General features: G+C 43.5%; 2 protein-coding genes across 5 annotated transcripts in view; one reads left to right on the top strand and one right to left on the bottom strand.

Moving 5' to 3' along the window:
* LOC146869365 (E3 ubiquitin-protein ligase TRIM39-like) overlaps positions 1 to 8,352 on the top strand; it is a 49,540-nt gene extending 41,188 nt beyond the window's left edge. Inside the window, exon 6 of the mRNA XM_085652096.1 lies at positions 7,257 to 8,352. Within this exon, the coding sequence (XP_085508222.1) occupies positions 7,257 to 7,771 (515 nt within the window). The 3' untranslated portion in view covers positions 7,772 to 8,352. The remainder of the gene's footprint in view (positions 1 to 7,256) is intronic.
* LOC146869362 (keratin, type I cytoskeletal 14-like) overlaps positions 1 to 12,261 on the bottom strand; it is a 186,612-nt gene that overhangs the window by 69,117 nt on the left and 105,234 nt on the right. The window lies entirely within an intron of this gene.

Genomic DNA, 12,261 nt, shown 5'->3' with positions numbered 1-12,261 from the left:
CCAATGGAGTGTACGGACTAGTACAGTATACCTTATAATAGCTCTGTCACTCTGTGCCATCCGATTCAGTGTACTGACTAATACATTACACCTTTGGGTAGGTCTGTCACTCTGTACCATCTAATACAATGTACTGAGTAGTACTGTATACCTTGGAGTAGCTCTGTTACTGTGTATCATCTACTGCAGTGTACTGACTCTTACTGAATACCTTATTTTTATTTTTTTCAAAATAATCTTTATTCATTTTATTTTAAATACCTGTCGATCCACCCCCTCACCGGACCTCCCAGCCCCCACCTCAGACAGGTAAGACGTAATTGCATCAAACATAATTAATCAAGTGCAAGTGCAGTGCAATACATGACATCATTTCATATTTAAAATACATATAAACTCCCAATGATCCATCAATCCGATACAATCCTGTTAAAGCGCAATTTGTGTGACGCCCATAAAACATTCCTAAAGTGAAATGTGCAGATTTCCTCTTACAATATAAACGCTATTATTCAGCCTGAAAAACCTACAGGGGAAAATAAATACATATACTCGATCATGTCCCGCTTCGACCTTGAATCCAAGTAATCAGGAGGTCCCATATTGTCATGCCTTTTCGGCATAAGCGGCTCCCTTTCCGTTTATATATAGCTATTTCCACCTACACGTTGCTAATAATCTGGCGAGCCATTGTTGAAAAGCAGGTGACCTAGAGTCCAGCCAGGCGGAATCAATACACATCCTTAAGACCGCCATAGATATAAAAATCAATTCATGAACCTTCCCCATTCGATTTGCTTCAGAAATCTCTAACAATATTACATCCTTTGACAATTTTATTTCAGTTTTTAACACCTCCTATAAAAAATCTGATATATCATTGAATCATTTTTGCGATACGTTACAAGACACTAAGATGTGAATGATATCAGCATTATAAAGTGCACAACGTGGACTGAATGATCCCTTTTCAGCCCCCCATTCTGTTATCCTGTCGGGCGTATGATATAAAAAAAACCAGGTCTTATAAAATTGTGCTTGTAGCCCAGTGGACTTTAATATAGATTGTGACATCTCATACGCATACAGAAAAATCTTGGCTGAAACCCCCAATTTCAGCTGCCATCTTTGAGAACACTTGTCCAAATCATCGGGCCTAGCCGCATTTATAAGACCGTAGATCTCCCCAATAGAACTTACTTTATCTTTAACTATACTTTCAATGGTTTCCACTCTCTCAAACTTGGCCCGTCCACTTCCTTTTCGTAAGAGAAAATCCCAAATCTGAAGAAACTTAAAAAAATCCTACCAATCAAGAGTATATTCTTATTTAATTTCAGGGGGAGTAAAAACAGCCAAACTGATCTATTCCAGCCCTAATCTATTTATCCATTTACAAATCTCCAAAGAGCTCGGGAAGATTGCAATTATTAGATATAGGTGTATAAAAAGATAATCTACCAAATCCCAGGGTTCTACGAATAGCACTCCATACTTTAAAGGCACTAGAAAGAGTTTTAAAGCAAACTTTTTTGTAATAACTGTCGTATTATTGTCACCAAAAACATCCTCCCGTCTCTCCCCCCAACATAAGTTCAAACGGAGAAGGAACCTGCATTCGTCATGAGCAGCTCGCGACTATATATCAGTGTGGAGGCCCAATAGTATAGTTTCAGGTTCGGGGGAGCCAAGCCCCCCCTGTCCCTCGGTAGGGTGAGAAACCTAAGGGCTCTGCGAGGTCGCGGATATGCCCTTATAAACCCAGAGAATATATTTTCTATTGCTATAAACCATTGATGAGTGAATTCTAAACAGATGGCCCTAAAAAGGTATACAAATTTTATGAAAAAGAGCGTTTTTATCACATTACACCTACCCCCTACGGAAAAATGTAGGTTATTTAACCTTGCGAGATCTTTCTTAGTGTTCTCCATTAGAGGCACCATATTGTTCTTGACCACATTATCCAATCTGGAGGTTATAATAATACGTGGCCTTTTTGACTACCCGATTGTCTATCATCTTGACTTTATCATTAAGCACAACCTGCATCGTCTCTTGATTCAAGAGCATATCAAGAGATATGCCGGAAGCGCTCAGCCGCATCTTCGATTACCTTTATGGCAGAATTATGGATCTGATGTAACAAGGACAATATCGTCTGCGTAGGCCAAGGTCTTAGGTACCCAGTTCTGTGGCCATATTGCTGATTAAAGGTTCAATACACACTGCAAAGAAAAGAGGGGAGCAAGGGCAACCCTGCCTAGTCCCCCGGGAAATAAAAAATAATTCAGAGTGTACCGTTCACCATTACTACCGCTGATGGTTCGACATATAATGTTTTGACCGCTTGAATAAAACCATCCCTAATACCAATTCTAGACATGGCCGTCCATAGATATTGGGAGGAGACCCTATCAAAAGCTTTTTCTGCATCCAATTGGATAAGAGCCATTGGGACTCCCGCAACATTGGTGATATCAAATAGTGCGATAACTCTCTGGACATGGTCAATTGTAGATCTCCTGGGAACAAACCCATGTTGGCGCCCCGAGATAACCTTATGAATTATTGCCGCAAGTCGGATGGCCAATAACTTTGAATAGATTTTAGAGTCGCCGTTAATCAAGGTAATAGAATGTTAGGAGCCCAATTGTAAAAGATAACCACAATTTTAGCCAAAGACCTTGATCCCGGAGGCCACCCACAATTGAAAATATGTACAAATAATTAATTTATAATTCCTTTAAACTGACGGGAAAAAGTAGTATAGGATTCGGTCGGAATGCCGTCGGTGCCAGCCGCCTTCCCTTTTGCCAAGCTGTTCATGTTTAGTAAGATCTCATCCCACTGAGGCGAGCTGTCTAAACTTTCCTGGATTCTTTTAAACATTTTGAAAGTGGAACTGAATCGAGATGTTCCTTGATATCAATCTGGTCCACCCCATTGTCAGCCGTATATAATGTTTGATAATTCCTCCTAAATGCAGCCCTAATGAAATCTGGGTTGGTAATCGCCCTAGCACAGGGTCATTAATTTCTCGAATTGTGTTAGATGTTAAATTTGCTGCCTGTTACGAACTGCCAAATGGTGACCAATCTGCTCACTAAACTCATTAAATGTTTCTTTTTGGGCTGTTGCTTTACTCATTGCTTTATCTACCAGAATATCAGTGATGGCGGCTTTAGCGATCGCCACCCGTCGTCGTTCTACCTCCAGATCCCGTCCTTCAGCCCTTACCAAACCATCCTCTTCCTCCCCTAAATTATCCTGAAGAGCCTTCATTGTTTTCTTGGCGCATTTGTTAAGATTTAAGGAATACCTCAATGTTTCCCCCTAAAACCTGCTTTCAAAGCATCCCACGCCACTTCAATTGATGTACTCCCCATATTATCCTCCGTGAACATTGGGATCCATTGTCTCACGTGTGTACAATATTCCTCATTTAGTAGCATTGATCTCTCAAATGTCCATGATCTTAAGTTTGGACTGGATAATTCCAATTCTAAATCGAGGACCAACGGGTTATGGTCTGACAGTACCCGCGGTAGCTTTTCTATATGACATTTCGAGCTCAGCGTATTTGAAAGAAACATGTAGTCCAGTCTAGCATGAGTCATATGCGCGTTAGAAGGATAAGTGTACCCTGGGTCGTTTTATCCGGTGCCAGCAATCAATCAGACCATGGGTCTGGCATAGATTCCTTAATGCCTGAAACGCTTCTGGTTTCCTACCCGTATATCTCCATCCGGCCTTTAGAGACCAATCACTGAGTAAGTTAATAATATAGTCCCCGCACAGAATAAGTGGAAGAGGCCAATGAGTGAGTTCACTGGAGATAGTATCAAGCACACCAGGATCGCCGCTATTACATCCATATACTGTACATAGTGTCAGTTTCTTACCCATACTATATTGCAATTCAGTAATCGCCCCCCCCCGGCCAAACTTATCAGAGCATGACCGTGTGCATTGGATCCCACCTCCTTGAGCCAATATAGCAACGCCCGAACCCTGGCCCCCTGCGTTGTTGCACTAACCACCCTATACCCCAGTGTTTTTAATACATGAAATTGTGATCCTTCGATATGTGTCTCTTGGAGGCAAATAGTATTTGCCATAAACGCTTGTAACCCAACCGCTACCCTCTGCCTTTTCTTGATGTCATTGAGACCACAGATGTTGATAGTTGCGATTCTAATTCTGCCCACGTCGGCTTATAACATTAACCAGATTCTGGCACCACATCGCTCTAAAGCAATCCCACCACACCGATCCCTCACTCTTTTCATCTGATGTGAAAAGTGTGATAAATGTGACAAAAAACACTATTGAACCAGCCTCTTTTATCACCCGTCTGAGGATCCCATTCCCCCACCCTTTCCCCGCCCCTCACCCACCGCCACAACCTAGGCAATCAGGCTCAACCATGAGCCTGCGTGAGGACGTCTGGACCACTCCTCTTCTCCCTCCCTCTCTCTCCCCACCAGTGATCAAATAAACATTAAAAAAATACAACGCTCCCATAAAGAGGCATCTCCAGCCTCTATCCAGCGCTCTCCCTAACATGTTACGCTTATTTTTTACCACCGATGGCCCCTGCTAAGATATCATCCAGTAGCTTCTGGTCTTGGATTTCAGAATTTAAGCTTAAATTCTGACCCTGAAAGACAACTTTCAGCCGAGCTGGATTTTGCAAAAATACTGCAGCCCTAAGACGCCATCAGTAGCGTGTGCGAAATCTGGTTTGGCAAAAAAGAAGAAACCCTCAAAACTTCTTTCAGCATTAGGTCTGGCTAGGTCATACACAGCCTGGCATAACAAAACATTTCCAGAATAGACCAATATAGCACGGGGCAGAGCCCGCTCACTGGATGAGGGCCTTGCAGGTGATGAGGGAAATCGATGGACACATTGTACTTCCTTGTCCAAATCCCAGTGAGAAAGTTCGGGTAGGGAACCTTTCAGCCGCGTTCACAGCGAAGATGTCCACAATAGATCACATTTTTAGGTTACAACTATTACATTGGAAGTCAGTGTGTATAGAGGGTGGCAGCCTTAACTCATTTTTGTGGACCTATCTGCATCTGACTTGGTGTCGAGGGACAAACTGTGGGCTATTTTATTGGACTTAGGGCTCCACCTTACCTTTGCCACCAGCTGAAATTACTGCATGAAGGCAATTTTGCCCAAATTAGGAACGGCAAAAATGGTGAACTTACAGCCCCCATACCTGTAGACAGAGGTGCACGCCAAGGCTGCGTCTTGTCCCGACCCTTTTTTTGCCTTTTTATTAATGACCTAGTTGAGGCTTTGATTGCTGGGAAGGATATTGATGCCCCTAAGCTGGCGAACCGTGAAGAACCCCTTCTGCTCTCAAAGTCACCTATGGGAATTCAGAGGGCCTTAGACAGCTTTTATGTTTTTTGCAAAAATAGGGGGTTGGAGATCAATTTTCAGAAAACCAAATGCAGGGTATTTAATGCAGGTAATAGTGTTCAGTCAAATCCTTGCCTAGATGGGAAACCCCTTGAGAGGGTGACTGTCTTTGAATATCTTGGAATCACGCTCACCGAAAAAATGGACTGGGGTGCCCAAATCAAGAAAGCAAGCTTAAAGCTGGCCCAGACAATGGGGGAACTGACAAAGGAATGCAGAAGGTGTATCCATAAATCTGTTGGGCCGGTGGTGGAAGGCACAAGCTAGGGGTCCTGCCCTGTATGGGGCTGATGGGGTCACCGTCCATCTGGCTCGATAGAGAAAATTGTGAGAGAATTCCTTTTCCATGCAATTGTTGGGTCTTCCCCAAGCTCCCCGCTTACACCGCTTCGTATAGACCTTGGGATTAGTCCAATTGCAGACGATGCCGCTCTTAGACCACTTTTATTCTGATGATGTCTGTGGAGTGCCCCAGAACTGGCTGTACACAGGGAAGAGCTGAGCGAAGTGTTGAGCTTACAGGATGCAAGCGAACTACCATGGCAGGCCTTCATCAAGAATACGTTTGCGGCCATAGGAAGGGTCATGAGTTCTCTCACTCTGTACAGTATAATCCAGGGTACTGACTAGTACTGTTTTCCTTGTAGCAGCTCTGTTACTCTCTACTATCTGTTATAGAGTGCTGACTTGTACAGGATGACTTAGAGTAGCTCTCTCACTCTGTTCCCTCTAATGCAGTGTACAGTACTGTATACCATGCAGTGTACTGACTAGTACTGCATGACTTCTAGGAGCTCTCTCACTCTGTATAATATAATCCAGGGTACTGACTAGTACAGTAAACCTTGGAGTAGCTATCACTCCGTACCATCTAATCAAGTTACTGTTACTCTTTGCTATTGTAGTGTGCGTCATGTGTGGTAGAGCAATGTAGTATGCTGCGTGGTGCAGTGTAGTGTGTAGTAGAATGTCCTGTGTAGTGCAGTGTGCTGTTCGGTGTAGTGTGTGCTCTGGATGAATATGCGCTTTAGTGTAGTGAGCACTCTAGGCCGCACTCTTTAGTGTAGTGAGCGGTCTAGTGCCGCGCGCTTTAGTGTAGTGATCAGTCTAGAGCTGTGCGCTTTAGTGTAGTGAGCAGTCTAGTGCCGTGCGCTTTAGTGTAGTGATCAGTCTAGTGCTGTGTGCTTTAGTTTAGTGAGCAGTCTAGTGCCGCACACTTTAGTGTAGTGAGCAGTCTAGTGCCATGCGCTTTACTGTAGTGAGCAGTCTAGTGCCGTGCGCTTTAGTGTGTGAGCGATCTAGTGCTGCTCACTTTAGTGCAGTGAGCGGTCTAGTGCCACACGCTTTAGTGTAGTGAGCAGTCTAGTGCCGCGCACTTTAGGGTAGTGAGCACTCTAGTGCCGCACGCTTTAGTGTAGTGATCAGTCTAGTGCTGTGCGCTTTAGTGTAGTGAGCAGTCTAGTGCTGTGCGCCTTAGTGTAGTGAGCAGTCTAGTGCTGTGCGCTTTAGTGTAGTGAGCAGTCTAGTGCCTAAGCGCTTCAGTGTAGTGATCAGTCTAGTGCCGTGCGCTTTAGTGTAGTGAGCAGTCTAGTGCCGCACGCTTTAGTGTAGTGAGCAGTCTAGTGCCGCACGCTTTAGTGTAGTGAGCAGTCTAGTGCCGCTCGCTTTAGTGTAGTGAGCAGTCTAGTGCCGCACGCTCTCTAGCGCTGCATGCTCCTTCCAGGTGTGGTGTACATTAATCATATGTAAAACAGAAGCAGTAATTACAGCCTTTCTTTGTGTCGTTAAATCTCTAATTGTGAATCTCTTCTCTGCAGTGATGGTGACTCTGGATCCTGACACGGCTCATCCTCGGCTCCTCCTGTCTGAGGGGGGGCGACGTGTGAGACGGATGGGCACAGCACAGCCCTTGCCGGACCCCCCCAAGAGATTCACCTCCTGCTTCCCCTGTGTGCTGGGGAGCGAGGGGTTCACCTCCGGCAGACATTACTGGGAGGTGCAGCTGCTGCAGGAGGGGCTGCGGTGGCGTGTGGGGGTCACGGCAGAGTCTGTGAACAGGAAGGGAGACATCACATGGTCACCTGAGGGGGGAGTCTGGGCTGTGAGGGGGTGTGAGGGTCAGTACAAGGCTCTCACCTGCCCTGAGACCCCTCTGTCCCCTTGTGAGAAGCCCCTGAAGCTGGGGGTGTATCTGGACTACGAGGGGGGGCGGCTGTCCCTGTACAATGCTGACTCCATGGAGCTTCTCTACTCCTTCCCGCAGGCGCCCTTCACGCAGAGGCTCTTCCCCATCTTCGGTCTCTGGGGAGGAACGGAGCTGAGGCTGGTGTGAGCCCCCCCTGCCCCCCCCCAACTGCCATCCACGGTTCAAACCCCAACATTCCAAAGGACCTTCTTCACAATGACCCTCTGACCTGTTTCCATGACAACCAGAAGCCTCACGTGAAACTATGTATCTCTTTTCCATGTACATTTTTAAAACAAGGGCAGACAATGTTTGCCGTGTGACTCATGCACCAAACCGCATGTAACATATCATAAAGTCTCTGCAGAATTAAACAAGCATTGGCATAGCCAGCAGGTCTCGCCTTTAGGAGCTTGTAAATGTTTACGTATGTTGTAGAGCAGTGTGGCTGCTGTGCTCCGTGCTGCAAACTTGGTGTCTAGTGCAGTGACATGGGGCAGTGGTATGGTGTGGTGTGTTGTTATAAGGTGTGTGTTGGTGGGATGCATGTGGTTAGTGTGCTGGGGTGCATGTGGGTGGCATATGCATCTTTACAACAAAAATCACCAATTGTAATGAGATTAATAATGCTTGTCTGCAAACTATTGAAAGGGCAATAAGGGTAAATGTAATATGCATGGCCCCATGGACCAATCTAACATGTTTATAATAGTAAAATATCAAAACTACCGGCCTGTCCTTAATTCTTACGTTTACTGTTTGTGTTTTCAAACTGTTAAATCCATAACCATATCGATTGGCGGCAATTTCCCAGAGCACACAGTCACTCATTGCAATGATCTAGCAACTTTCTTTTTTTTAAATCTCTGAAATTCACTGTTCCCCATAAAGTAGAATAAATACACCAAATTCTACCCCAAAGAGAAAGACTCTGGACTCACCCACCGTTTGCCTCACAAACGCCCCCTCCCTATTACCACATAAACTCTTCCAACACTTTTTTAGTAAAGTGAAATCTAGTTCCACTTTAGACCCCACACATCCCCACATACTCCTTCAAGGATACAGCCACTAGCTACAACTTCCTTCTCTCTCCCGCAGGAACCTTAATCGCCAAAGTTACATTTACATTTTTATTGTCGCCTGAAAACCTCTGAACTCACAAGGAAATGTTCTTTGTAGCAGGCATCTTAATCCTCTGCGAAACTTTAGCATAAGTGGAAACAGCCATTGGATAAAACTGATCTGTCTCCTGCAGGAGCATTCATTTCCAAAGTTAACTTTATATTTTTATTGTTGCCTGAAAACCTCAGAACACACAAGGACATGTTCTTTGCAGCAGGCATCTTGATCCTCTGTGCTACTTTAGCATGAGTGGAAACAGCCACAAGATAAAACATCCCTCTCTCTCCCACAGAAACATTAATAGCCAAGGTTACCTTTACATTTTTATTGTTGTCTGAAAACCTCTGAACACACTAGGACATGTTCTTTGCAGCAGGGCTCTTAATCCTCTATGTCACTTTAACATGAGTCTGAACAGCCACTAGATAAAACTCTAATGTCTCTCTCCAGCAGGAACCTTAATTGCCAAAGTTACCTTTACATTTTTATTGTTGCCTGGAAAACTCTGACCACACGAAGATATGTTCTTTGCAGCAGGCATCTTAATCCTCTGCGCTACTTTAGCATGAGTGGAAACAGCCACTAAATTAAACTCCCATCTCTCTCCAGCAGGAACATTAATCGCAAAAGTTCCCTTTATAATTTTTACTGTCGCCTGAAAACGTATGAAAACACAAGGACATGTTCTTTGCAGCAGGCATCTGAATCCTCTGTGATCCTTTAGCATCAGTGGAAACAGCCACTAGATAAAACTTCAATTTCCGTCCTGCAAGAAGCTTAATCGCCAAAGTTACTTTTGCATTTTTATTGTTTCCTGAATACATCTGAACACACAAGGACATGTTCTTTGCAGCAGGCAACTTAATCCTCTGCGAAACTTTAGCTTGAGTGGAAACAGCCACTAGATAAAACTCTGATCTCTCCCGCAAACACATTATTTGCCAAGGTTAACTTTACATTTTTATTGTCGCCTGAAAACCTCTGAACACACAAGGAAATGTTCTTTGCAGCAGGCAACTTAATCCTCTGCGAAACTTTAGCTTGAGTCGAAACAGCCACTTGATAAAACTCTGATCTCTCTTCAGCAGGAATATTAATCGCCAAAGTTACCTTTACATTTTTATTATTGCCTGAAAACCTACAGACACACGAGGACATGTTCTTTGCAGCAGGCATCTTAATCTACTGCGCTACTTTAGCATCAATGGAAACAGCCACTGGATAAAAGTTCCGATCTCTCTCCCACAGAAACATTATTTGCCGAGGTTACATTTAAATTTTTATTGTCGCCTGAAAACCTCTGAACACACAAGAAAATGTTCTTTGCAGCAGGCATCTTAATCCTCTGCGCTACTTTAGCATGAGTGGAAACAGCCACTAGATAAAACTGATCTCTCTTCAGCAGGAATATTAATCGCCAAAGTTACCTTTACATTTTTATTGTTGCCTGGATACCTCTGAACACACAAGGACATGTTCTTTGCAGCAGGCATCTTAATCTACTGTGCTACTTTAGCATCAATGGAAACAGCCACTGGATAAAACTTCAATTTTTGTCCTGCAGGAACCTTAATCGCCAAAGTTACCTTTACATTTTTATTATTGCTTGAAAACCTCTGAACACACAGAAACATGTTCCTTGCAGCAGGCATCTTAATCCTCTGCGCTACTTTAGCATCAGTGAAAACAGCCACTAGATAAAACTTCCATCTCTCTCCAGCTGGAACATTGATAGCCAAAGTTACCTTTACATTTTTATTGTTGCACAAAACTCCCATCTCTCTCCAGGATAAACAATAATCGCTAAAGTTACCGTCACATTTTTATTGTAGTCTGAAAACCTCTTAATTCACAAAGACATGTTTCTTTGCAACAGGCATCTTAATCTGCTGTGCTACTTTAGCATGAGTGGAAACAGCCACTCGATAAAACTTCCATTTCTGTCCTGCAGGAACCTTAATCGCCAAAGTTACTTTTACATTTTTATTGTTGCCTGAAAACCTCTGAACACACAAGAGCATGTTCTTTACAGCAGGCATCCTAATCCTTTGCGCTACTTCAGCATGAGTGGAAACAGCCACTAGATAAAACTTCCATCTCTTTCCCGCAGGAACTTTAATCGCCAAAGTTAACTTTACATTTTTATTGTTGCCTGAATACCTCTGAACACACAAGGAAATGTTCTTTGCAGCAGGCATCTTAATCCTGTACTACTTTAGTATGAGTGGAAACACCCACTAGAAAAAATTCCAATCTCTCTCCCGCAGACACATTATTTGCCAAGGTGAACTTTATATTTTTATTGTCGCCTGAAAACCTCTGAACACACAAGGAAATGTTCTTTGCAGCAGGCAACTTAATCCTATGCGAAACGTTAGCTTGAGTGGAAACAGCCACTGCATAAAACTCCGATCTGTCTCCTGCAGGAACATTAATTTACAAAGTTAACTTTACATTTTTATTTTTGCCTGAAAACCTCAGAACACACAAGGACATGTTCTTTGCAGCAGGCATCTTAATCCTCTGCACTACTTTACCATGAGTGGAAACAGCCACTAGATACAACTCTGATCTCTCTTCAGCAGGAATATTAATTGCCAAAGTTACCTTTACATTTTTATTATTGCCTGAAAACCTACAGACACACAAGGACATATTCTTTGCACCAGGGCTCTTAATGCTCTGCCTCACTTTAACATGAGTCGGAACAGCCACTAGATACAACTTTAATGTCTCTCTCCTGCACAAACTTTAATCACCAAAGTTACCTTTACATTTTTATTGTTGCCTGGAAACCTCTGAACACACAAGGACATGTTCTCTGCAGCAGGCATCTTAATCTACTGCGCTACTTTAGCATCAATGAAAACAGCCACTGGATAGTCAAGTCAAAAGTTTATTGTATATGATTACTTAAAATCGTTACAATTTACACTTTAAAAAAGTATTAAGCTTTTTCTTCCATTAAATATCATTTTATAAGTAATGAGCTCGGCAAACTTTTAAAATCTGAATAACATTAATAAAGATCATAAAATGTTGGCTAACTGGTTAAACAATCTGTGAAAGTTCTATTATTCACAACTTTCCAAGGAGCTCAAGTGACCAAAATTATCCAAAGGTTAAATTATTTAAGATAGAATGTCCATATAAAATGCCTAACTTTCCAGTAAGGTTTGGTCAGCTGCCGTTTTTAGGTCTCGGCTCGAAGGCTGCGCTTGCGCAGTCTCGATCCGAGATTTAATGACTTGGAGAAGAGGGGCTTGAACCCGCCCCTTTTCTCCCCTGTTCTCCATTGGCTGGCCTCTTGAATGCTGGCCAGCCATTGGAGAAGAGGTCCGTCACTCCGAACAGGCCCCGTCCTTTTCGGATTCGGGGGCGTGTTTTTTTCAAGAAGTCTAATTATCTCCTCCAGCCAATGGCAAGAGGAGAACACGCTCCCGAATCCGAAACCGCCGTTGCCTTTCTCCGAGGCATTTCTGTTTTGCCTCGGAGAAAGGCGGTAGTGTCTT

The sequence above is a fragment of the Triturus cristatus genome, chromosome 1_1 (assembly GCF_964204655.1).
Source record: "Triturus cristatus chromosome 1_1, aTriCri1.1, whole genome shotgun sequence".
Taxonomy (NCBI): Eukaryota; Metazoa; Chordata; class Amphibia; order Caudata; family Salamandridae; genus Triturus; species Triturus cristatus.
This window is presented reverse-complemented; position numbering and strand designations above follow the sequence as displayed.